At 37.8% G+C, this 25538-nt stretch overlaps 1 protein-coding gene across 1 annotated transcript in view; it reads right to left on the bottom strand.

Moving 5' to 3' along the window:
- The window catches only part of LOC114245048 (sialin), a 30415-nt gene extending 4877 nt beyond the window's left edge, over positions 1 to 25538 (bottom strand). Inside the window, exon 1 of the mRNA XM_028177051.2 lies at positions 25328 to 25538. Within this exon, the coding sequence (XP_028032852.2) occupies positions 25328 to 25355 (28 nt within the window). The 5' untranslated portion in view covers positions 25356 to 25538. The remainder of the gene's footprint in view (positions 1 to 25327) is intronic.

Here is a 25538-nt window from a genome sequence, read left to right as displayed (position 1 = left end):
AACCTTTCAAAGTTGTTTTTTTCTTTGAATTATATTTCATTTTTAAATATTTTCATTTTGTCTTCAAAATAATATATTTGTTATTTAGTTTCTTTTATTTATATTATTTGACATTTAATGGTTGTAGTAAAAATTTCATTCAAAAGTCAAAATCAATGATTAATTATTTCAATTTTATGAGTACTCTGTGAATAGAATAAATACTTTTTCATATAGTTTTTAATAAACTCACGTAATTCGTCCTACCCGATACCGATAACAAAGCTAAACACCCTATGACCAACATCTGTGCTTGCTCTGAACTTTTATAAATTTTTTGTTGTACTCGTATTTATTTCTTAATTTCTAACATTTAATTTACTAAGGGGTGGAGAGAGAAACTAAAATAAATAAATTTATATAACGCCCTGTAATGTCACGTCACGATCGTTTTTATTTACATTTTTTCATTCATTAGAAGGTTGCATCGAATAACCATGTTGTTGAAAGCGTGAAGTTACTGTGAGTTTTCAAAACGAAGTGAAATCCACGAACATATGTATTTAAAAAAATATTCCATTGAACAAAAGAGGCTGTAAGGACATTTGTATGTGACACAAATGACTTCGCATTGCCGATTGCGATTTTCCCTTCCTTCCGCTACCTTTCACAATAATGTTAGTAAAGCATCAAAATGTTTGCACAAACGACTTAGGTCACCGTTCACGTACAATCTGCAGTTGATCGTATGCACACCAGATGCACGCATGATGTATTATTTTGCAATTGAGAAATTCGAAAGTGTTCAACGACCTCTAAGAAGGTTTTATAAATGACATACATTGTAAATTATTCTGGTTTTATTTAATAATGCTTAATTATCATATCGTCTAATAACTGATATCGCAGTGATGATTAAAAAAAATAACACCTAACCGAACATGTACAAAATGTAGGATGATGAGCGATTTTATGTACATATTTATTTTGTAGATTTGTACTAACTAGAGGTCCCGCAGTAGTCGAAATTCGACTATAATTAATTGGAATTGTAAGTTTGTACACTATTATGATTGTATTTTATACTTCTATAATCAAAAATTTCGCCAAGACTACACTATAAAAAATATTAATAAAGACAAACAATATTTAATCTATTCTCAATTTAACCACAGACGTCAAGAACAAAAGTTTGACAATAAATAGTATGCATGCGTGTGTGCGTCAAATACATGGTATGTAGTGTATGTAATGTTTTATTTATTGATTTAATGTATGTATTTAAAAAAATATTAGCATTGTGCACTTCTTCTCTATATTCTCTTTAAGTGTGGAAAATTTCATACTCCTCTGTCCGCGCAATTTTCGTAAAAAGGGATACAAAATTTTTGCTTCACGTATTAATATACAGATACTTTTTATAAATATACATTTAACATTTTCGAAACTTGAAAAGAAATCGTTGTTGTCTTATTGAGATCGTGTTATTATGATCCACGAAGCAGTCAGGCATTTCAGTTTGAAGGATGGGACAATTATTATAAAATATAATTGAGATTTCGACCTTGTCTCGAGTTGGGTGGGGTTAATCACGTTGTGATATCTATAAGTTCCTACTGCAATATGCCTGTGATTTCTTCCACCTATCTAGACATGAAATAAAGGTGTAAAATATAGTGAGGTTTTTGTTTCTCCTCTTCAGTTATGTCCGTTTTCAACGCTGTTTTACTATGCCTACTATTATATTTGGCAGGTGTGCATTCTGTTACCACACTTTTTACACGCAACGTTGTTTTGTGGTGACATTAATTACGTCCGTCGTTAAATTATACTTACACAGTTCCTAATAGTCGCACGTAAGACTATGATTGGTTGAGTAAGTGATGTTTTAGTTTCTCTCCGTAATGTAACTTGCGGAATTATTTAAAACTACTTAAATAAAGAAAAAATATATAAATAATAGACTGATAGTGATTTCGTTGGTGTTCGGGACTCGTATATCGCTTAAGAAAACGTAAAAAAATAAGGCTTACTATTAAAAGACACAAGTATTTTATGATTAGTCAATAAGTAAGCCGTTCAGTCAAAATCAAATTAAATCTCTTTGTTTATATTTTGTTATTTGGTAACATTCTGCTAAGATTTATAATGTCAGTGTAAAAGGCACAGGGGAGTCCACATGCGCGAGCGATTTTCGTAAATTATGTATAAAATTAATTGAAATAAATATCCCACTTTTAGAAGTTAGTAGGTTTAGACTCCAAGGGTTAGACCCCAACCGATACGAGGATGCTACTATTGCACTATATTCCGGTGTGAGTGACAACAAAAGAAACGATGCAAGCAGCGACGAAGCAAGAGCTAGCTATTTAAATTCCCCGATCCACTAGTATCCTCAGTGTACTCTCCATTGGGCTTGATGGAATAATGCGGCATCAAGGAAATTGTGTTCTTTTTTCTGAATACTCTAATGAATTGTTTAAAATGACTTCGTCATATCCGTTTACCATCGCTGCACCCGCTACCGGGACACAATTTATCCTTACTATCTCGAGCTCCTGTGTTCAACCATAATAAGTTTCACAGGATCATTTTAAACGCGAACTATCTGACTTGCACTATAACATATCCTGCTCGAAACACAGTTTGAAGAGTGTAAAGAGTCCTTGGGAATATGCAGCGGTTTGGCCATGTGTGCTTTTGCGCATTACCGATAATTACAATTTACAATGAGATGGACTATAGATCTTCTATTAGAATAAGTAGAAAAACAAAAGAAAAATAAATTAATTGGATAAACAAAATAATTTAACGAGAGAGAGCGAGAGCGAGAGAGCGAGGGACCTCGCCAAATTCGAAATCCAAAAAACCTGGGAAAAACTACCAAACAAACTATATTTTGTGAAACCACATAAGTTTTAATGCCAAATTTTTAGTATTATTTCAAACTGTTTTCGCGTCTTCAATTACTGACCTTAAGCGTAATTCGCGAGTTCATAGCAGACATAGTTGTCTACGTCATTTTTAACATTTTTAGGTAATTCGAACGTTGTCATTTCGTACAAAAAACACTTTGCAGCTACGAACAAATAATTATTTATTCGTAGCTTTGCAGCAGTTATTTAATATAATCTATTAACTTCTTTATAATTTATGTATTTAAAAATGATTTAAAATAAATTGTCACCGACAAACATCATATCGGTCTTCCAACCGTGCCTAATTATTGTCATTGTAACATACTCGTAGATAGGTAGGTACGTATCTATGTCGTTTATATTATATTTTACTAGTCATCAACATTGTCGTAAAGTTAGTAATGAGTTTTATCGTTATTGTTTATGATTTTCACTCTTATTCGTAAACTTAGAATAAACGAAAACTATTTAGACAAGTTTAGTGTGTGATTTGTTCCACATTGTATTCATTTTAGAAATATAAAAGGGTAAAAGGTACTGGGTTCAAAATCCTCAGGCAGGTATACATACCCGAAAGAAAAAAAAAAAAAAAAAAAAGGTATACATACATAAATAAATACTAAACATACGTACTTTAAAAATGAAAGAATGATATAATTATAGTCGGTTACTCTTTACAGAGCAACTGTGGTCATGTGGAATCCTTGTTAATTATAGCCTTCACAGTGGTTCTCCATAATCCGCGAACTGAGACTTGGTGTACGCCCTCATTAAAAATGAATCGAAAACGAAAGAATGACATAAAGTAACCAAAAAAAAATTACACATACATTCGAAAAACAAATGAAACGTTCCACATTTAAAACAAATTTAAACTTTTTCTCTACCTAATCGCTGATAGCCTGCGGGGCTATTCAAACTAGTAAGGTCACGGGATTAACCGGAGCATTTTTTCTAACACTAGTCCTGGCAAGAGCAGCTATTAGCTTGATCTACCACCAGATCGGAATTGCGACCCAGTGATAAGATCTGGCAAAAACTCCGTGGGTTGGGTCTATGGGTCAGTTCGATCGTCGTAATCGACCAGTTCGACGTGGACGATGATCGGTGCTTGAAGGGTGTAAAAGCACCGAGAGTGGATCCGACAAGACATGTTTCGGGCGACGTTGGCTTTGTGTTGCCCCGTCGCCTGGGTCAGATAAATAATTAGTGGCGACCACGATTCGAGGGGTAACCTGTCGCACCGCTTTGTCGAAGTAGCGTTCTAACGCTAGAAACAGTAATGCGTTTTGATTTTTAGGGTTTGACAGCAACGGCTACTGTTACTATTGAACTAATACTTAGAATTTATGAATCAAGTTGGTTGGTGGTATTTGTGATGACTATGGGCTCCAGTAAACACTTACACTGCACAACACCAGGTAAGCCGTGAGCTCATTCACCTATATATGCAATAAAAAAACTGGGAATACCTACTACTCACGAGATGAACTAATGGTAAAAATAGTTTTTTTATATTAAAATACTACATTTTCAAATTTATTTGACCTATATCAGAAAGAGCAGAAGGCTCAATTTAAATTCCAATTGATAGTCCTTTTTATGCATATGGATGCCTTTGACACCTAAGACGGGTGATTAGTCTTCGTGGACAATCATTGGTCAAAGTCGTGACAAGCAAATACTAAATTTGAACGAATTTAAAAAATCACCGTGTTTTTATACTCTGTAGTCCGATCTGCGTCTTGACAATGAATCACTGTTTAAATTTTCCTTGTAGAATGTTTTCGTAAATAACACCGGTTTAAGCTTCCAAGAATTTTTTGTGAAAGTTTAACAACTTATAAATTTTTAGTCCTAATGGGTCATTAACATTGTATAAATTAACCAATTATTTTTATATAAAGTTATATCCGTGTTTCGTAATTATTTAATTGGTCATTAGGTGAAATAAGGCATAGTTTAAAAGTGTTGCTGTCAACACGTTGACTATACGACAGTACGTCAATAAGTTGAAACGACATTTCTTAGTCGTTTGCACTCTTGGCAGAGTGGTCGTGAACTTCAGTGCGAGTACATAATTAATATATAATTATCGACCAGAAGTGAGGAATTTAAAAAAAGAAAGAAATTACACAGAACTGGCCTAAATAATTTTACTAAATTAACCAAAACTTCTAACAAAATGATTTCGAAATGTTTACGAAAACTGTTCAAATTACACAACAAGTCTCTTCAAGAACCGTCACGCACGAACGTCACGGACAAAGGCTTCTTCTTTTCCTACCTATTCTAGTAAGAGTAATCTCGAGGGATTATACTAGATTCGCCGAGCGAATAGGTAGGTGAGCTCACGGGGTTCTAACCAGAGGACTTTGCTAACACTAGCCCTAGTAAAAGCAGTGCTTCGCAAAATCTACTATCACTGGATCGTAAACGCGACCCACTTAGAAGATCTGGCGAGAAACTCATTGGGCAAGCAAAGGCCCGGCGAGGATTTGTTTTTATACTGTAGCGCTGGTTCCCGGTCGGGGGAGCCTGGACTCTGTAATAATATCAGTCCCGCAGTAGTCGAAATTCGACTATAATTAATTAGAATTGTAAGTTTGTACACATCATATGATTGTATTTTATACTTCTATAATCACAAATTTTGCCAAGACTACACTATAAAAAATATTAACAAAGACAAACAATATTTAATCTCAATTTGACAACAGACATCAAGAATAAAAGTTATTTATGTCAAACTTTTGTTCTTCTTCTTCTTCTGTTTGATTTTGGCTCGCGCGGCTTGCGCATTCCAAAATCAAACAGAAGAAGAAGAAGAACAAAAGTTTGACATAAATAACTTTTGTTCCAAAATCAAACAGAAGAAGAAGAAGAACAAAAGTTTGACATAAATAGTATGCATGCGTGTGTGCGTCAAATACATGATATGTAGTGTATGTAATGTTTTCTTTATTGATTTAATGTATCTTTTATGCATTATTTTAAAAAATATTAGCATTGTGCACTCCTTCTCTATATTCTCTATAAGTGTGGAAAATTTCATACTCTTCCATCCGCGCAATTTTCGTCAAAAGGGATACAAAGTTTTTGCTTCACGTATTAATATATAGATATCATATATACATATACATATATTATATAATATTTGCTTATGTACCTACGCGAATGTCCTTATGACAGGGTATCGAGGGATAAGTTAGCTGATTACAGAAAACATTATTTTAATGAAATATCTTTCATTACCAATATTTATAATGAAATATAATTAACCTTTGTGCGTCCTCAAATGAGGCCACTGGCTTTACCCTAACAGATATTTTGATCTATATTTTTCTGAGCACGACATTTTTTTGTTTTTTTTTATTACTTAGATGGGTGGACGAGCTCACGGCCTACCTGGTGCTAAATGGTTACCGGAGACCATAGACATTTACAACGTGAATGCCGCCATCCACCTTGAGAGATATGAGTTCTAAGGTCTCAGTTTTTAAAATGCGAGTGCATCGTAAACGTCAACTTTTTGGAGGGATATACGACAAAGGGATAAATCTGAGATAGGGGGAAGATCTTTCCACCGAGCGGGTGATATTTCTCGGTAGACCGACGGTCCGAATGTTGTTGTTCGGAGCTTGTATATGTATATGCATGCTTGTCTTGAAAATGTCGTAAGCGAGATTCAAGCATCTCTCAAATATCTTGCGTTGTATGATGGATACCCACCACATCACTCCCCTCCGAGACTGGAGGTCGAATTATGTTAGCGTTGTCCGTGCTGAGATTAGCTTGTGTAGCAAGTGCCAGTGCTGCTTGAAGTCTGCGGTGAGTTGAGACTGAGCTTGAATGCTGCGTTAGTGCCGTGAGTAGTCCATGCCTGCAGAGCTACCAAGCCGGAGATGTGTGACCCCAAGCATTGATGATCCAGAGTTGCAATGGGCTGTAGGGGCGTGATGAGGCAGTGAAGATGCGTGCCGTAAGACCAGGAAGCGCGGTGAGTTGGCTGCTATCATCCTGTTGAGGCTGCGATACTTGCTTGCTGTGGGACGACTGTTGATGATTTGTTTTTATCTGCGAGAATGCGGGAATTGTGGTAGCCAAAGTTCTTAATGCGCTGATGATGAAATGTGAGGACTGCAATTGGTCCGTCACTAGTCACCAGTGTGTAGGGTATACGACAAAGGGAAGATCTTCCACCGAGCGGATGATATTGCTCGGTAGACCGACGGTCCAAATGTTGTTGTTGGGAACTTGTATACGTGCAAGCTTGTCTTGAACATGTCGTAAGCAACATTCAAGCCTACCTTACGTTGTATGATGGGTTAGCCACAAACTCAAACGTCACTTTTGTGATGACCTTGTAGATAGCATAAAAACGCTTTCCTAATTTCAACTAAAAGTATAAAGTCATGACTTGAACCCTTTTGAGACTTATTTATCCATGCAGTGCTTACAAAACCGGACATATTTTCAGAGACATAGTACAGTACAGTTAAAGACAATGTTAGGTCGCAGAAAAAAATTGAATTTAGTTATCAAATGAACGGGTGATATTGATAGAAGGATGTCCCCGGTAACTGTACTCGTCGAAATCGGCAAAGAGCTCGACGTGAAAACAAACCGAAACATCAGCCCGCTAAATTTCTTCTTCTCAGCGGGTAGCGATTCCGATATGGTAGTAGACGCATTCACGAAGCAGCTACCCTTGAGCTGTTAGGCCTCCCTCGGAAGCGCACGGCCCGTTGTTAGCAAATCTCATACCTCCTGACTGAGCCCGTGCTCGCCCGTGTCCTGACGAAACTACACAAGCCTCCGAGTTACCAGTTATTATAGTGGTATTCCACCATCCAAAAAAAAGAAGGATGAATGGAGTCATAGATTAAACTTTTTTGAGCCAAGGGCTCCGCTTTCTTTATGCCACCGATGATACTATGTTGAATATTCAAAGTTAAATATATTGAAAAATGTATACTTAAAAAAGTGTTTCGAATATTGATTGATATTTAAAAAACATCACAATAGCAGTGAATAGCATCGTGAATTTCCGCCCCCTACCGACGCCGGCCACATACGCCCTTGAAGTTGAACCCCCGTGGAGTGCGTCCTGATCATTCACTAGGTGGGCACTAGCGCCCACACCCTTTCAAAGTGGAGACCGAAGCCGGTTGGCATGGTTCCGGGGCGTGATGCACCGTATATGCGATTCCTCTATGCCCCGGATCAGCCCTCGGCATTCAGAACGGCAGCAGTCGCCATGGTGGTCGCCCGAAATTCCGAGACTGCGTGCGGTCTCCATGCACTATACACCGCCGTCGTTGCCGCGTGTGGCGCGACGAGCCCGTTGCATTCGCGGAGGACGAGACCTGGCTGCACGGTAAATATCACAATGCGAAGGACGCCCGGCTGGCCATCAGGCGCACCAAAGAGCAGAACATGGAGAGACTCTTGGAGGCGCTCGAAGCGAATCCGTGGAGGAGCCCGTACAAACTTGTGCGCAGCAAGCTACGCCCGTAAGCCCCTATGACTGACCGTCTTCAGCCTTAGCAGCTGCGGAATATTGTTTCGGCGTTGTTCCCGTAGAGGCGGGAGGGTTTTGTCCCCCCGCAATGGTTGAGCCGTCGGACGCCACCGACGGCGAAGCCTGCTAAGGTGCCCCGCATTACCGGGCCAAAGCTCCTTGTCAGGATGACTACAAAGGATACGCCCCTGGTCCCGACTGAGTTCACCGCCGTGTACTGGCCTTGACCCTCGGTGCCTTGGAGGACCGGCTCCTGGAGCTATATAATGGCTGCAGCGAGTCGGGACGGCTTTCGTCGCTTTGGCGGATGGGCAGTCTTGTGGTGTTGAGAAAGGAGGGGCGGTGGATACAGCCACCAGGTATCCTCCTATCCTACTGCTGGACGAGGCGGGTAAATTGCTGGAACGTATCCTAGCTGCCCGCATCGCTCAGCGCTTGGTCGGGTTGGACCTTTTTTTTTTATAGGGGTCATAGGGCGAGGGGAGCACTGGAGAAGCATAGAGTGCCCCTATCCCTGCGCCGACTGGTTGGCTTGTACTTGGAGACCAGTTCGGTCGAATGTGCCGGGTACGGTTTCACTTCACCGGTTTTCGTTCGTGCGTAGTGTTCCACAGGGGTTGCTTCTCAGCCCCCTCTTGTGGAATATCGGGTACAACTGAATGCTGAGGGGCGGCCTCCTCCCGGGCCTTCGCTTTATTTGTTACGCGGACGACATGTTGGTCGGGACGCGGGGGATGATTATAAAGACTGTCTGTCTCCCCACAGCGGATGTGGCCCTTGTCTTTTTTTATTACTTTGATGTGTGGACGAGCTCACAGCCCACCTGGTGTTAAGTGATTACTGGAGCCCATAGACATCTACAACGTAAATGCGCCACACACCTTGAGATATAAGTTCTAAGGTTTCAGTATATAAGTAGTTATATTATCGTCAGGAGGGTAAAGAGGCTGGGCCTCGACGTGGCGGTCAGTAAATGCAAAGCCCTGTGGTTTCACGGGCCGCGGAGAACACCACCTGTCAACAACCACATCGTGGTTAGAGGCGTCCAGATTGGGATCGGGGTGCAGTTGAGGTGCCTCATCTTCGTATTGGATAGCCGGTGGGCTTTTCGCTTTATGGCTCGGTTTCTGCGTCGGCCGTAGCGCATCGTTACTATCAGGGTCATCCGTGGATATCGCACCGTTTCTTTCGAGATGGCTTGTGTGTTGGCGGAGACGCCACCATGGGAGCTGGAGGCGGAGTCGCTCGTTGCCGATTATCGGTGGCGCAGCGAACTTCGTGCTTTCGGCGTGGCGCGTCTCCTCAAAAGTGAGCTGCGGCCGCGGAAGGCCCATTCTCGGTGGTCCGTGCTCGAGTCATGGTCGAGGTGGTCGGCCACCCCCACGTAAGGTCTGTGGACCGTCGAGGCGGCTTACCTGGTCTTTGATGATTGGGTGAATCATGGCGGAGGACGCCTCGCCTTTCGTGCGGTGCTGATCACGAATGCTTCGGAAAGTACCTGTATCAGATAGGAGCTGAGCCGACAACAAGGTGCCGTCACTGTGGACATGACCTGGACACGGCGGAGCATACTCTTGCTGTCTGCTCCGCCTGGGAGACGCAGCGGCGTCGCGTCGCAGCTTGCAAAGATAGGACCGGACTTGTCGCTGCCTGGCGTCGTCGCGTCGCAGCTTGGCGGTAACGAGTCCAGGAAGGATTGACTTCTGCGAGTGCACCATCTCGCAGGTGAGGCAAATCTCTCCTCAAAAGCTTCCTCCTATGCAGAAATCCGCCGCCGCCGAGCAGGGGGTCGGGACCGAGGTCTCATTCGTCACCGGGCCCCCTAAGAGCTTCGGGCTTTACTCGCTTTGTGCGGGGCGAGGCTTAGGCTTGGGTGGCATGCTCGCCCGTAATAGGAAGCCTGGTAATGGTAGGCCGCGTTCCCCCGACAGCTCTATGAGAAGATGCAGCGCGGCCCCATCAATGCGGGCTCCTAGCCCGTCGACCAAGGGAACCGGTGGTCGTGTCGCCGACGGCCACCGGTCCGATGTCTGGGGGACAGCGTAATGGATGTAATATGCTCTGTGTCGGCGCTGTCCCGCCATCCCAATGGCTTAAAACAATCGATTGGCCATGAGAGATGATTGGAATTCAGTTCGATTTGGACTATCTGCAAGTACAAAAAAATAAAACACCGTTTGAGAATCCTTCGAACTTCAGTCGAAACCTTGTCAAAGAATCACGCAAATGAGTGTTTTTTTAAAGTTTAGTGTTTACCATTAAAAAACAATACCTCGTTTACGCCAATTTTCATTGAGTGTTTCCATCAGTTCTTTAATGTATATAAAAAAAACTCAAAAACACGCTTATGCTTTTTACCTGCTTACAGTTGTTCCTTTGAACGTATAAAAATACATTTGGACTTCGTGAAATCATTAATTCAGGAAATAAGCCATTAACCGTCGTCACAGCAGTCACAGAAAATCACATCAGTTCAATGTCATGGTTCAGCACATTGTCCTCGATTACGCACACGAGTTTGCTTTTGTGATATTAGTAACTACAAGTCAAGTACAAAGACAAGGCCGTGCATTCGGCTGTCAATCTATATATTAAAACGTGAACTTTATTCCCTTTTTACGAAAATTGCACAGACGGAGAAATATGAAATTTCCCACACTTATAGAGAATATAGAGGAGTGCAGAATGTATTTTTTTTTTAATTATGCATAACAAAATACATTAAATCAATAAAATAAAATAATCACACACACTACCTTGTATTTACTTTTATAAACTCTTTGTTTATTGTCAAACTTTTGTTATTGTTTAAAGTCTGTGGTCAAATTGAAAATAGATTAATACTGTCTACTATAAAGACATACATAGTATATTATTATAGTCTTTATCTACTTTAAAGACAACCAATATTGGCGAAATCTGTGATTATAGAAACTATAATAATAATGTGCAAACTTATAATTTCAATTAATTATAATCGAATTTCAACTACTGGGGGACCACTAGTTTATCTTTATCTTGATAAAGTAAATATTCATAAAGTTGAAAACGTGGTGATGGTCTTAAAACGACTTTTGTGTGGAGACTAATTTTTCTTTCTTAATTTAAAAGTCCGTTGCGCCATGTGGGGTTGCACGAAGTTATTGATTAATTGATGTAAAAAAAAATAGTTAGAATATTGACTGAAACTCCGGCGAAATAGATAAGCTTTATAATTACAGAGTATTACAGAGTATACTATTTGTATAATAGTTATTGTCAACCTTCGGGTCCAAAATGACAATTGCCAGTAGTATGGCATACCATAAATAAAATTTATATTGATCAACAAACAAACCGATTTTTACTAGATAAAATATCTAAACTACAGCGATTAACTGTAGCTAGTTTTCATATTTTAGTGTTTGATCCAACCATTTTAGTTTTCAGCATAATATTATTTAATTATAAATAACACTCAAACGAAGGCATGCCATGCCAATTTTCGCGCGTAATCCAATATGACATGGTGTGGATCGTTTCCTAAAAGTAATACATTTATTTTGAATTTTTATGTTTGCTATCGTCTTAAAAAATAAATCAAATCTCTTTTTTAAAAGTAATGTTTGTAAATTCAAGTTTAAAAGTACAATGGACTAATCATATTACACAATGTACACTGGTTTAATCAATTCAATTCTCGGCGCAATAAAAAATCCTATAAAATACGCTTTCAAAATGAACGAAATAAAAAAAATTATCGCCACACCTCTCTACGTCAATAATATAGACACTTTAAACCAGCAAAGCTTGTTGCCTACGAGCAAATTTTAATAGGGTTTTATCACAAAAATCGTCGAAAATTAATTTTGTTAATTCATAAGTATTATCATTTAAATAATATTTAATTATTTAATTTGATATTTGCAAGTTTTGTTAACCTTCTTAAAATTTTAATGTAACTGAAAATAAGTAGGTACATACATAATATATATCTTTTGTGACTGAAGATAGAGTTTACTATCGCAATATTATTATTTTTTCATTTATAATTTCAACTTTGAAATTCATTCTAAATAAAAAATAGTTGTGTCAACAACAGTTTCGTTTTCTAACTTTATCAAAACTTTACTGTAAATCACCGTGAAGTTATAAGTAATATTTGCGTAAAGGCATTGCCAAACTTGAACTTGGTTCTGGAAAATTCTGCAGACCTGTATCCGTTAAAGTGAAAGTTAAACGGAATTTTACCAACGTATTCGTATAACTCTAGAATAAATCACGTAATTAAATTAATATATTGATCATAGGTCTCTGAACTATAATCTTATATATGGTCGAAAACTATTAATACATTCGAAAGTTGAATTATATAACAGAAAAAAACCCTTAATATTCATAACAACTAATGTTTTTGCTACCATAAAAGTAGATACTTCTAACTGAACAGGATACTCAGAAAATAAATACGCAACTTGATCAAGAATTAACTCAGCTCATTAATTACGCAATTTTAAGAATATATTATTATTCGGAGAATCATTTCTCAGAATGTTCCAGTTTTGAAGGGTTGGCTAGCCGGTTATTGTGATACTGTAAACTTTGACATTTCAAAAATTAATGTCGATATAGGTAATAAAGAAACAGCTAATTTGTAAATTTTTGATAAAATTTTATTGCGGTTTTTATTGTACACGTGGAATAGTCCGCATGACCCAGAGGAACAAAATTTGCGCTGCCAACGTGCCGGCGTCCCGTCCCTCTGTGGTGTATATTTGCGCGAATCAACACTAAATAACGCAATATTTTGGGGTTCTGATTCAACGAGCATCGGATGGGTCGGATGGGTTTAACCTGCATACGCCCAATGAGTATTGTAGTCGGTCACGCAACCTATAGTGCGTTTTAAATAAGAATGTACACGTCAATGACCTTGATCTGTCAAAGTTCGATAAATAAGTATGGACAGCAACAAAAAAAATGTTATCTTTTTTTTATTGAATTTTTTGCCTAATTATGAAGACTATTAATATATTTGTTTTAATGAATCATGCACACCTATATAATTTTCTTGAAATGTTGAGTACTGGTCGAGGTAAATTAAACATGAATTTAGATTATATAAAAAAAATCCCACCTATTTAAAAATAAAGGCTGCAACACTGTCGGGCCCTATGATCTATGGATGGGCGACGATAATGATGATTACTGACTTTTTAGCGGGAACGCGAGGAGTGAAGTAGTGTGATTTGTTTTATTTTGTCTATTTAGTGTTTCTTCAGGTTTAAATGTGTAATAATGGTGGTTTATTAACTGTTTAATATCTGTGAAAGTGCACAAATGTGGGAAAATGAAACTAAGCTGCTGGACGTAACTTCTCGGGTTCCTCCAAAAAGTCCACTGAAAAAATCTCAGTAAATGACCACCATTTTACTGCGATTATATTTCATCCCATATCATCTCATTTCATTAAATTTCATCCCAGTTGATTAATGTCTCAAATTAATCATCTTCATTTCATTTCACTCCATATTATCATTTTTCATAAAATTAAGAAAATAAAGTAAAATAAGACATGACTTAAAGGTCCTAGTGACCAGGTTATAAAATCTCTTAAAAAAAAAAAGATGATTACTCAAGCAGTGGGATGAGTAGAATCGGCAAACTCGAAGATTTGGATTATAAATAAATATTAAAATTTTTTTTTTACTACCTGTTTTTTCGATTTGACAGTTATGACGTCACAATATGGCGCAGGTCCATGCACATTTTTAATTGAAACGCATTAAACAGACAAATAGACTACCATAAATAAATACAATCCGACAATTTGACTTTTGTAGGATAGCCGTCAGCGCACTGGTGTACGTGGAAAATGTGAATCGACTCGGCTCACCCGACCTATCACGGTTGATGGATTGGACACATTCCCGCGAATTCTCCTGATCCAGTTTCAGCTCCACTATACTACCAGTACTAAAAGTACCCAGCAGCAGTCAGTAGGATTTACCACCAGTTAATACGCTTTAAAATTGATGCGGTTTATTACGAGATTTAATCCGGTTTTCTGAATTTAAATAACATAGGCATCCCAGCAAATATCTTAGGCCACGGGAAGTTCTAAAGTTTTATAGTACATATTTGTAAATAGCATTTTTCATATTTTTAAAGTGAATAACATTTTCTCAAAGAGAATAATCATTCCAATTTGTCTAAAGTACAAAATGAATTTGTTAACTGCCTAAAATATTTTCTAATAAGACGTCGCCTTGACGCCATCGTTATCCATATCATATGCCCAATGTTTGTCAATTAGAAGTAGTTGTGTCAGGTAAACATGAGATTCCGAAGCACATTAATTTGCGTAGGCGTCTTCGTTTTGAAGTGACCAAACGACAAAGTGGATTTGCAAAAACATCAACGACTTTGATCAAATATGTATCTAACTGAACAATAAAATGCTATCTTGAAATAGTGTAATGACAATGTTTATGTAAATTTATACAGACTCGTTTTTGGCCACGGACTGTGTACGTTATTTATCATTATTTATTAGTTATAATAATACACGTCAATAATGTCATTTTTAGTATTTTTTTAATCAATACACGCTCAAGTTCCACCTCCTAATAAGCATCACATCGCAAGTACACATCACAATGTGAATGCTGCCACCTACTTTGAGACATGAGGCCGAAGTCTCAATTGCAGTTTACTATGGCTTTCTTGGGTTCCAGACACACAACTGATTTTCGAGAGAAAGAGGCAGGATGCCTACCCTTACGAACTCACCTGCCATTACCACCTACCTTTTTTTCCGGTCGGGGGCCGGACCGCCTACGAGGTCCTCACGCAAGGTGCTTGCAAGGTGTTAGGAGCAGACCGCGGGCCCAAGGAATTTTAGGGCCCTACCGCACTAAACGACTCCCCTGCACTCTTACACCCGACGCTCGATCTCCGTCCGGGGTCAGAACCCGACCCCTTACCTAATATTACCACTTACCTAACAGAACATGACCGTTTGTAATCGTTGTACGTTGGTATGGTACTCGGAAACGTTGCTAACGTTGCTTAAAATACAGGTCAAAATTGGATGAGAAGACGGCTGTCATCAATTAATCAGACAAAAGACCGAAAACCGAAATGACAAATCCAGTTTACGTAATTCGCCCAGGAAGGCAGTCGAACCAATTTTACTGATAAAACAAGTGAAAATTCCTTATCGCAAACAAAACTTTTAACACTAATGACATTTTAGTTTAACCTTAATTCAATGCAATCCTATGATTAAACGTGAGCTCTGCAGTTATAACCTAGAAATCGATACTTCATTACATAAGAGTACATGTATTGTTCGATATGGATGGAAATTTTTATCCAAGAAATAAAATACAAATACAAAATAGAAATGAAATAAAAATACAAATATAAAATCTAACAATATTAGAGTAAAAGCATTCAGCTAATCCCGAATTCGTGAACAAAGGCGTCGTTCATCGCTATGCTTATATAAATCTGAATTGGTTGTACTTACATAATATAACTAGTCAGGTCATAAGTATTGTCACACAGTAAAAACTTTTCTTTTAGAATGCTGGCCACAAAAAAGTTTATTGAATTCGAATTTCGAATTGTTCATGAAAATAAAAATGTATACTTTTAAAATTTTACTCATTTTTAAATATGGAGTGGACGCTTAAAGAAGACCGTGTTGCAGTTATTGCGTTGCATCGTTGCGGTTACGCGCCAATTCAAAATTTTAACATACTGAAAAATTTGAATATAACCAAAAGATTCGTTTATCGTACCATCAAACGATACAATGAAGACTCTAGTGTAGATGACAGGTCAAGAAGTAGTCGCCCTCGGTCTGTTAGGACTCCAGCAGTGATAAAAGCTGTGAAGGCGCGAATTCAAAGAAATCCCAAACGTAAGCAAAAACTGTTGGCCCTTCAGATGGGGTTAAGCAGAACCACGGTGAAAAGGGTGTTAAATGAAGACTTAGGGCTTCGGGCATATCGAAGAAAAACAGGACATCGTTTGAATGCTCGTCTAATGGACCTGAGACTGAAGAGATGCCGCGCTTTGTTGAAGCGGTACGCGGGAAAAAAATATCGGGAAATTCTTTTTTCGGGTGAAAAATTTTTTACCGTAGAAGAGAGCTACAACAAACAAAATGATAAGGTGTACGCACACAGTAGTGAAGAAGCGAGCAACCGTATTCCGCGTGTCCAACGAGGTCATTTTCCATCCTCGCTCATGGTATGGTTGGGAGTTTCTTATTGGGGCTTAACAGAGGTACATTTTTGTGAGAAAGGTGTAAAAACGAATGTAGTTGTGTATCAAAATACAGTCCTGACGAACCTTGTGGAACCTGCTTCTCATACCATGTTCAATAACAGGCACTGGGTATTCCAACAAGATTCGGCGCCAGCTCATAGAGCGAAGAGCACACAAGACTGGCTGGCGGCGCGTGAAATCGACTTCATCCGGCACGAAGACTGGCCCTCCTCCGGTCCAGATTTGAATCCGTTAGATTACAAGATATGGCAACACTTGGAGGAAAAGGCGTGCTCAAAGCCTCATCCCAATTTGGAGTCACTCAAGACATCCTTGATTAAGGCAGCCGCCGATATTGACATGGACCTCGTTCGTGCTGCGATAGACGACTGGCCGCGCAGATTGAAGGCCTGTATTCAAAATCACGGAGGTCATTTTGAATAAACTTTAGTGTCAAAAGAATCTATGTTTTGTTAAGTTCATTTTGGTATATGAATGGTTACATAATGAATAAACTTGTTTGAATTATTTTACATTATACATGTGACAGAATTTATGACCTGACTAGGTATATATATCTTATTATTAAATAGCTATATTGTATAGTATAGCTATATATCTTACGCAAGAAATCTAAAATACTTATCTAGATTAAGTTTGCATTTTACCGTTCAAACCGGAGTAAAATAATTGCTTAACAATAGTAAAATATTAATAATAATATGTAAAGACACAAGTCAATGTCAAATTAGGGGTCACTAATCAGCTGAACAAGTGTTCTTAAAAGAACATCAAACATTTAAGGCAAATCGCAATCATATTTTATTTAGCTACTGTACATACGTGTAGCTACTATCATCACACGTAAAATATTTAGGGTTCCGTAACCAAATAGTTTTTCGGAACCTTATATCACCTTTGTCGGAATATCATTTGGCAGGCAAGTATTCTTTTAAGAATTTCTATATTGTCCCAACAAACATTTACCATTGCAACTATTGCGAAAAACAAGTTGTTATTATAAATTATTGATTGATTTTTATATATATATTTTTAAGATAACTGTTTCGTCCTGAAATTAAATGAATAAAAATGTAATCAGTCTTGTAAAGACATTTTGAGTAGTTTTGAGATATTTTATAAATATTGTTAAATTAATTTATTACTTTAATGTTAAAAATGAGTGCTCGCACTTGCTCGAGCTTTTATTTTTATTTTATTTGAACAACATTCAGTTTATAACAAGAATACACAACTGTTGCAAATATAATTTATAGATAAGTTCAGAATTCGTTGTGGCCTAAAGGATAAGACGTCCGGTGCATTCATATATGTAGCGATGCACCGGTGCTCGAATCCCGCAGGCGGGTACCAATTTTTCTAATGAAATACGTACTCAACAAATGTTCACGATTGACTTCCACGATGAAGGAATAACATCGTGTAATAAAAATCAAACCCGCAAAATTATAATTTGCGTAATCACTGGTGGTAGGACCTCTTGGGAGTCCGCACGGGTAGGTACCACCACCGCGCCTATTCCCGCCGTGAAGCAGTAATGCGTTTCGATTCGAAGGGTGGGGTAGCCGTTGTAACTATACTGAGATCTTAGAACTTATATCTCGAGGTGTGTGGCGCATTTACGTTGTAGATGTCTATGGGCTCCAGTAACCACTTAACACCAGGTGGCCTGTGAGCTCGTCCATCCATCTAAGCAATAAAAAAAAAATATATATATAAGAATTAGACGACAATATATATATCATTATTGTTTTCTACGTAACTAAATTTTTATGCAGTGTGAATTTGAATAAACTGCTTTCCCGTTTTATTGGGTTGTAGTATAGTACATAAAATAAACTCTCAAGGATAATAATTACAAAAGCAAATGTAATTTTTCACTGAGTAGATTTTTAAAGGAATGTAATTTTTGCCGTCGATGAATGCACTGACTACATTTTTATGGCAACTACCTACGCAACAAAAGATACTGCAGTTCATTATTAAAGATGTCTCCAAAGATGCTGCTTCCTTATGATATTTACGATTACAAAGTTTTTTTTCTCATCTTAAGCAACTGTTAGGAAGCTCGGCTATAGATCCCCAATGTGAAAAATAAAAGAGGTAATTATAGTACATTTCTAAATCTCAGCCAGTCGTACCTATATATATATTTACATATATAGATGATAGCAAATATTGCAGTGTTTACCAAAGTTTACAGTTACCTATTACTATCGGCCGTTACCACCGCGGTTTACCTGTGGCTCGTTAAAAAATAAATTACTTCCAAGCAGGATTTTTATGGCGAATCTCATTAAAGACTTATTCGTATTACAATCTGAAAATAGAATCGATGTGTATACAGTGTCTAAAAGACACATACATTTTTTTTTATATATAAATACTTGTTTGTAAACCACATGTGACGAAGATTATTTAAAAAAAAACAGATTAAAATAATAAAAAAATAGAACGCAAATTCAAAACACGGAAAACAATATAAATACATAGATTATATACTTATATAACTTATGTTGTTTTAAGATCATATTATTGTTGAATCTGTGATTATTTAATTACCTATCGATCGGATTTACCATGGTTTCCTTACTTTAAAGTAGCCAAGACCGAACCGATGATTCTATTAGGACCAGCAACTCTGAGCTTTATATTTTAAACTATAATAGTAGCCCGGCCCCGGTTTCGGATGGTTGAATCAGAATATTGTACTTAAAGTACATTACTGTTACATACTAGGTACATATATGTTGTCTCATTTATATATTTTTCAAAACTTTGTACAACGTACAGTTCCAATAAACTATGTTTTTTTATTTTTTTTATTGCGTAGATGGGTGGACGAGCTCTCAGTCCACCTGGTGGTAAGTGGTTACCGGATCCCATAGACACCTACAATGTAAATGCCGCCACCCACCTTGAGATTGAGTCCTAAGGTCTTAGTATAATTACAACGGCTGCCCCACCCTTCAAACCGAAACGCATTACTGCTTCACGGCAGAAATAGACGGGCTGGTGGTACCTACCCGTGCAGACTCACAAGAGGTCTTACCACCAGTAATTACACAAATTATAATTTTGTATGTTTTGATTTTTATTACACGTACGTAGAAAGCATTTTGTGTATTTTCTCTATTAGTCTGTGATTTAAAGAAAGTAACAAATAATGGACATATTTTAGTATATGAACTCAAACTAATATGTACTTATATTTATTATTTCTGTGTAGGAAGTTCTTCGGTACTAGTAAATGTATGTGTATACGAACTCCTATTCATTTGATTAACTGCCATGTAAGCCATTCTGTTTGATATAATTCAGTCCTCTGATTGGATTTATCATTTAACATTGAATCGTTTGCGATTTTCAGACATATAAGGCCAGGAGAGTAGGTAAATTGTATAGATCAAAAGGCAAATTATCTTTATATACGAGTCAATGGAACATTAAATATACGGGGCGTATAATAAATTTGTGTTTTACATCTGAAGCTAAGACTACATTACCAATAACCATATATTTTCGGATAACTATGTTCCTTCATGCAAAGTTTTATAACAATTTAACTAAATATTTACTCACTAAAAACCCAGTAGTACGATTTCCTTGGAAGTACTTAATTTCTGTATTACATATTAGTCGCGAAAAAATAATACTACACTGGGTTAAGTTAGTCACGTAGTTTGTAAGGAGTCTGTCTCCTCCCGATGATGATCACAGGGCTACCTGAGGAGGTCGATGACCCGTCAAAACCCACATACCCCGCGCGCCATGTAGGCACGGCAATCATGTATGAGATTCAACCCTCTGTGTGCTTAGTGCGAGTTTTTTAACGTTCTCGATAGCGTCAAAGTTACCTCAAATATAAGTATGGAATGGGATCGTTTGTCTATGTTTGCCGCTAGGGACGCTGTTCCAACTGCATAAAAAAATGGGCTAACTTTTACGCTATCGAGAACTTTAAAAAACTCGCACCAAGCACTCTGCCCGAAAAAAAGCAAGGTAGCTCCCACCGTGGTTCAGGGAATGTAGACATCCGTTGACTTCCGTTTCGCAAAATGCCTGTAAAACAGTTGCATGTTGTCTTCTTAGATTTCGGCCAGACCTCGATCATTTTGTCCAGCGTAAGAAGGTACTATATTTGACATTCTATCGTCAGCTCAACTCCAATTTAATAAATACTACGGGCACTGGGACACTGATCCAATCATCTCTTCCTCAATCTTCTCTTCAATTCCTCTTCTTCAATTCCCTTAGATAAGAACACCTTATCGTTATCAGCATCCCCATTCATCGTTTATGCTGTTGTCAGTTGAAGACAACAGTCGCATCCTAAGGGCCAGTATCGACTAAGGCGATAGATAGGGTGACGGAAGGAATGAACATATAAAGTAGAAATTTAGAAACACAGTCTTCTACGCCTTACACTTATAATCCACACTATCAATAGCCCTTACCATATCACGTGAATGTAACACGTGGAATGCACCTTCCCGCACAACGTAATAAAGAATTTTATTATGATTGTTTCAAAGCTGAAAGCATAGTCTTAGTTCCCACTAGAGAGCCAAACGCTTCTCGTGAGAAATCGATACAAAATCGATTACATGCAGCTCCGACAATGTAGTATTGGATAAGTTTAATAGAATTATATGTATCGCTAAGGGAAAATTTTATATTGGTATGCGCTGCTTCACACTCCAATAATAGATTTGACAAATAATCGTCAGACTACAAGTCTTGTCTTTATTTAACTCGTAAACGCTTACCTGTCACTTCAGCGGAGACAAAGTGACGTTTACGCCGTCATGTGTAAATAGGATGTTTTTCTACAATTTTAATAAGATTTGTCTAAAAAGTTAAATGCCTAGTTTTCTGCATACGGAGTTCGGAAGGCTAACGCATAAATTTTATAGCAGGCGCACGACATTTTACAATCAGATATATTTTGATCTTCTTTTTATCTTTCAGCATCGGATGATAACGCTGCTGTTTAAACCATATTGATGATTGATCTTAGTTCAATTCCCTGTTCGATGACCTACCTCAAAGACAAGTTTTTATCCCCTCTTCTACATCACGCTCCGCAAAAAAATCTGATGGCTGGTATTTCACGTTTCGCCTGTATTAATAGTTATTGGCTCTATTTAGTACGACAGTCTTGAACCACCCAACTTTAATAACGAAGTCTGTGAGCTTTATTTATCGTCCTCCTACATACCGATGTTGCACTAATCTTTGAAAATTGCAAGATGTTATAATACATTATACAATAGTGAAATATCCTATTATTTAAATACTGTGTAATAATTCACATACTGTTCACAATTAGTGTTATTAACATTTTCACATTGTAGAATGATAATATTTTCTTGTCCGATACAATTATACGTGCGCTTAGCAGAAACAGATTGCATTACGTGTCATAGTCATAGATGCATTTAAGTGTTAAATATAATATGACATGATCATAACGTTGTAATAAAATAAACATCGTTTTACTAAAGAGTAGGTAATAGATATTATTAAAGATAAAGATAAAGGTAAAAGATATTATTTATTTGACAGACCATAATCACAGTGAATAATTAAGCTGTTTCTACACTGAATGGTTCAGAAGTTTAAGAATTCAATTTAACCTTTGGGATATCAAGGCTTAAAGTGAGAACCTTGATCTTCTTTACTGGTAGTAGGACCTCTTGGGTCCGCACGGGTAGACATCACTGCTCTGCCTATTTCTGCAGTGAAGCAGTAATGCGTTTCGGTTTGAAGGGTGGGGCAGCCGTTGTAACTATACTGAGACCTTAGAACTTATATCTCAAGGTGGGTGGCGGTATTTACATTATAGATGTCTATGGGCTCTAGTAACCACTTAACACCAGGTGGGCTTTGAGCTCGTCCACCCATCTGAGCAAAAAATAAAAATAAAAACTGACTCTCTAGGGCCCACAGGGTATTGAGATGATTCTCCTTCTTCAAACGAGGCTAGTGGAGAGTACCTATTAAACGGTAGGCAGCTGCTTGGCTCTGCCCCTGGCATTGCTGAAGTCCATGGGCGACAGTAACCACTCACCATCAGGTGGGCCGCATGCTCGTCAGCCTACAAGGGCAATAAAAAAAAAAAGATGCATATAAAATTCATCAAATGAACGCATATGATGGAAACCTTACTGACGATCGTCGTAATCGTTCATATTGAAAAATAAGAAAATTATGAAGATTAGATTGCAACTCAAAAGGTCCAACCAGTCGCGCTTCCGCGGAATAGAATGGACATCATTGATTTTTTTCACGAAGAATGTACCACCAATTAGTGCTGCATAAAAAGTGGTATTTATTACTTCAGTAATGGAGCATCTCTAACCCGATTAGAAACTTCCCCCTCCCGACTAGGCGCGTCAACACCTCCGCTCCCGCCATTCGCCCAATCACGATGTTCGACCAGCCCATACCGTGGGCCCCGAAAGTCAAATATTTAGGCGTCACCCTCGACAGTAGGATGACATTCCGCCCTCACATCAAGACGGTATGCGACCGTGCCGCCTTCATTCTAGGACGTCTCTACCCGATGATATGTAGGCGAAGTAAAATGTCCCTTAGAAATAAGGTGACACTCTACAAAACTTGCATACGCCCCGTCATGACCTATGCAAGTGTAGTGTTCGCTCACGCGGCCCGCACTCACTTAAAGTCATTCCAAATTATTCAATCCCGTTTTTGCAGGATAGCCGTCGGAGCCCCGTGGTTCGTCAGGAACGTCGACCTCCATGACGACCTGGACTTAGAATCCACCAGTAAGTATATGCAGTCGGCGTCAATGCGCCACTTCGATAAAGCGGCACGACACGAGAACCCTCTCATCGTGGCCGCCGGTAACTACATTCCCGATCCTGCGGACAGAATGGAAAGCAGTCGACGTCGCCCAAAACACGTCATCTCGGATCCTCCCGATCCACTAACGGTGCTTCTAGGTACTTCAAGCACCGGTCACCGTTCTCGTCGAACCCGTCGCTTGCGACGAAGGGCTCGACGAGTAAATTAACTCTCAGACACAGCCCACTGAGTTTCTCGCCGGATCTTCTCAGTGGGTCGCGTTTCCGATCCGGTGGTAGATTCTGCGAAGCACGGCTCTTGCTAGGGTTCGTGTTAGCAACGTCATCAGGTTTGAGCCCCGTGAGCTCACCTATAAAAGTTAGGGTTACGCTGATATAGCCTCTCAAGGCTCTCAGCTTAGGTAGGAAAAAAAAAAAAAACCGATTAGAATGGGCACTTCACAAGAAGTAATAAAAAAAATCATCTTTGAAGTCTTAAGACTGTCCCATTTGACTATTTAATAATTTACATTAGTACTTATTTACAAGACAAACATTCCCGTAAAAAATACGTCAATCTATATCAATAATTACACAATCATTATTTTAACTAGGCGCGTACAATTGGCGACGTATTAACGATGTTTCTTGTCTATGAACTGCTTTTACTCCCTAAGCTACTTGCTTAATGATATAACAAGAAAAAATCTTAAGCTATTTATTGCACATTTTCAGTTAATAACAAAAAAATACCACCATCAAAAGGATATAAACTGGAATTCAATAATTAATCGAGTGTGTTTAATAACGATTGAAACTTGAAAATCTGTTTGAAAAACTTAGTTTTTCTGGGCGGTAGTCACTAGAAATATGAGAAGTATCAGAAAATGTAACTTTAAAGTAATATACATGAGAATAAACAAGAAAGCTATAATAAATAGCTAACGAAAACCTTAAAAAATATTATAATACTATGATGAAAAATTATTATTATACACATTTAATACATACAATTTCCGTACGCTATTAGACAATTCGCAATTCGCCTAAAAATATCAACGTAGTTGATGACGTTCATTTTTGCAAGAATATTCGTTCGTGATTTGTCTTTCTTTTAAAACTATGCTATAGCTATGGAAATTGGATAAATACTTGAAGCTACATTTTTTATTTTAGAAATGACACGAAGCTCTTAATAATGACTTTAGGTGTAGGTTAGATTAGGTTAATTCATACGTTTAAATATTTAATCACAAATCAGGCGAAATCAATGATTGCATACCATCGAATCGTCACAAATAAAAAATAATGTTTTAATAACAAGCAGTGTTTTTAAAATATCGTGTTTCTGTAGAAACGATGTAAGCAATAAAAACTAACGAATATCAATGTTATTGTTTATTACATTTAGTTTTTATAAAATGTGTATCTTAAGTGATATCCCTACTGGAGTATTCTATAAGTTTAGTGTCCTATATAAGTAATTAAGTCGACACAAAAATATAAACATATCAGGGAAATGTTAAGGATTAAATTAAAGATATTTAGTACCTGTTGGTTAATTTTACTAATATTTCTGTCCCGTAGAAAGAAGTTTAAATTTAATATCTAACAATTATATTACATACCATTAGCATACTATATTACATATATTATTACAATCAAAATTGTTCATCTGAAAAATATTTGTATTTATATTTGGTAGTTTCCAAAATTATGAATAGTAAATACCTTTGTATTTTTTCATAAAAATAATAATTGCACTAAAAACAAAACCAGGTATAGGTACTTGAATAAAATAATATGGAACTCACCAAACTTTTTCAAAATAATTCTGGCCATCTTGATTATTGTTCTTTTTTAAATCACAATTTAAGTTTAGAACGCGGTCATTTCGAAGGGAGCCAAATGAGCGGTAGCAGTACGCCAAACGTAATGAGCGACTGTGTGTAGCAACGTGCGAAATTAAATGTGCTTCTATGCCTTCTACACCCGCCTAACCGGTGCGGACGTTATATCGTCAAC

This window comes from Bombyx mandarina, chromosome 03, assembly GCF_030267445.1.
Source record: "Bombyx mandarina strain Sakado chromosome 03, ASM3026744v2".
NCBI lineage: Eukaryota > Metazoa > Arthropoda > Insecta > Lepidoptera > Bombycidae > Bombyx > Bombyx mandarina.
The sequence above is the reverse complement of the archived record's forward strand: the minus strand, read 5'-3'. Positions and strand labels throughout refer to the sequence as shown.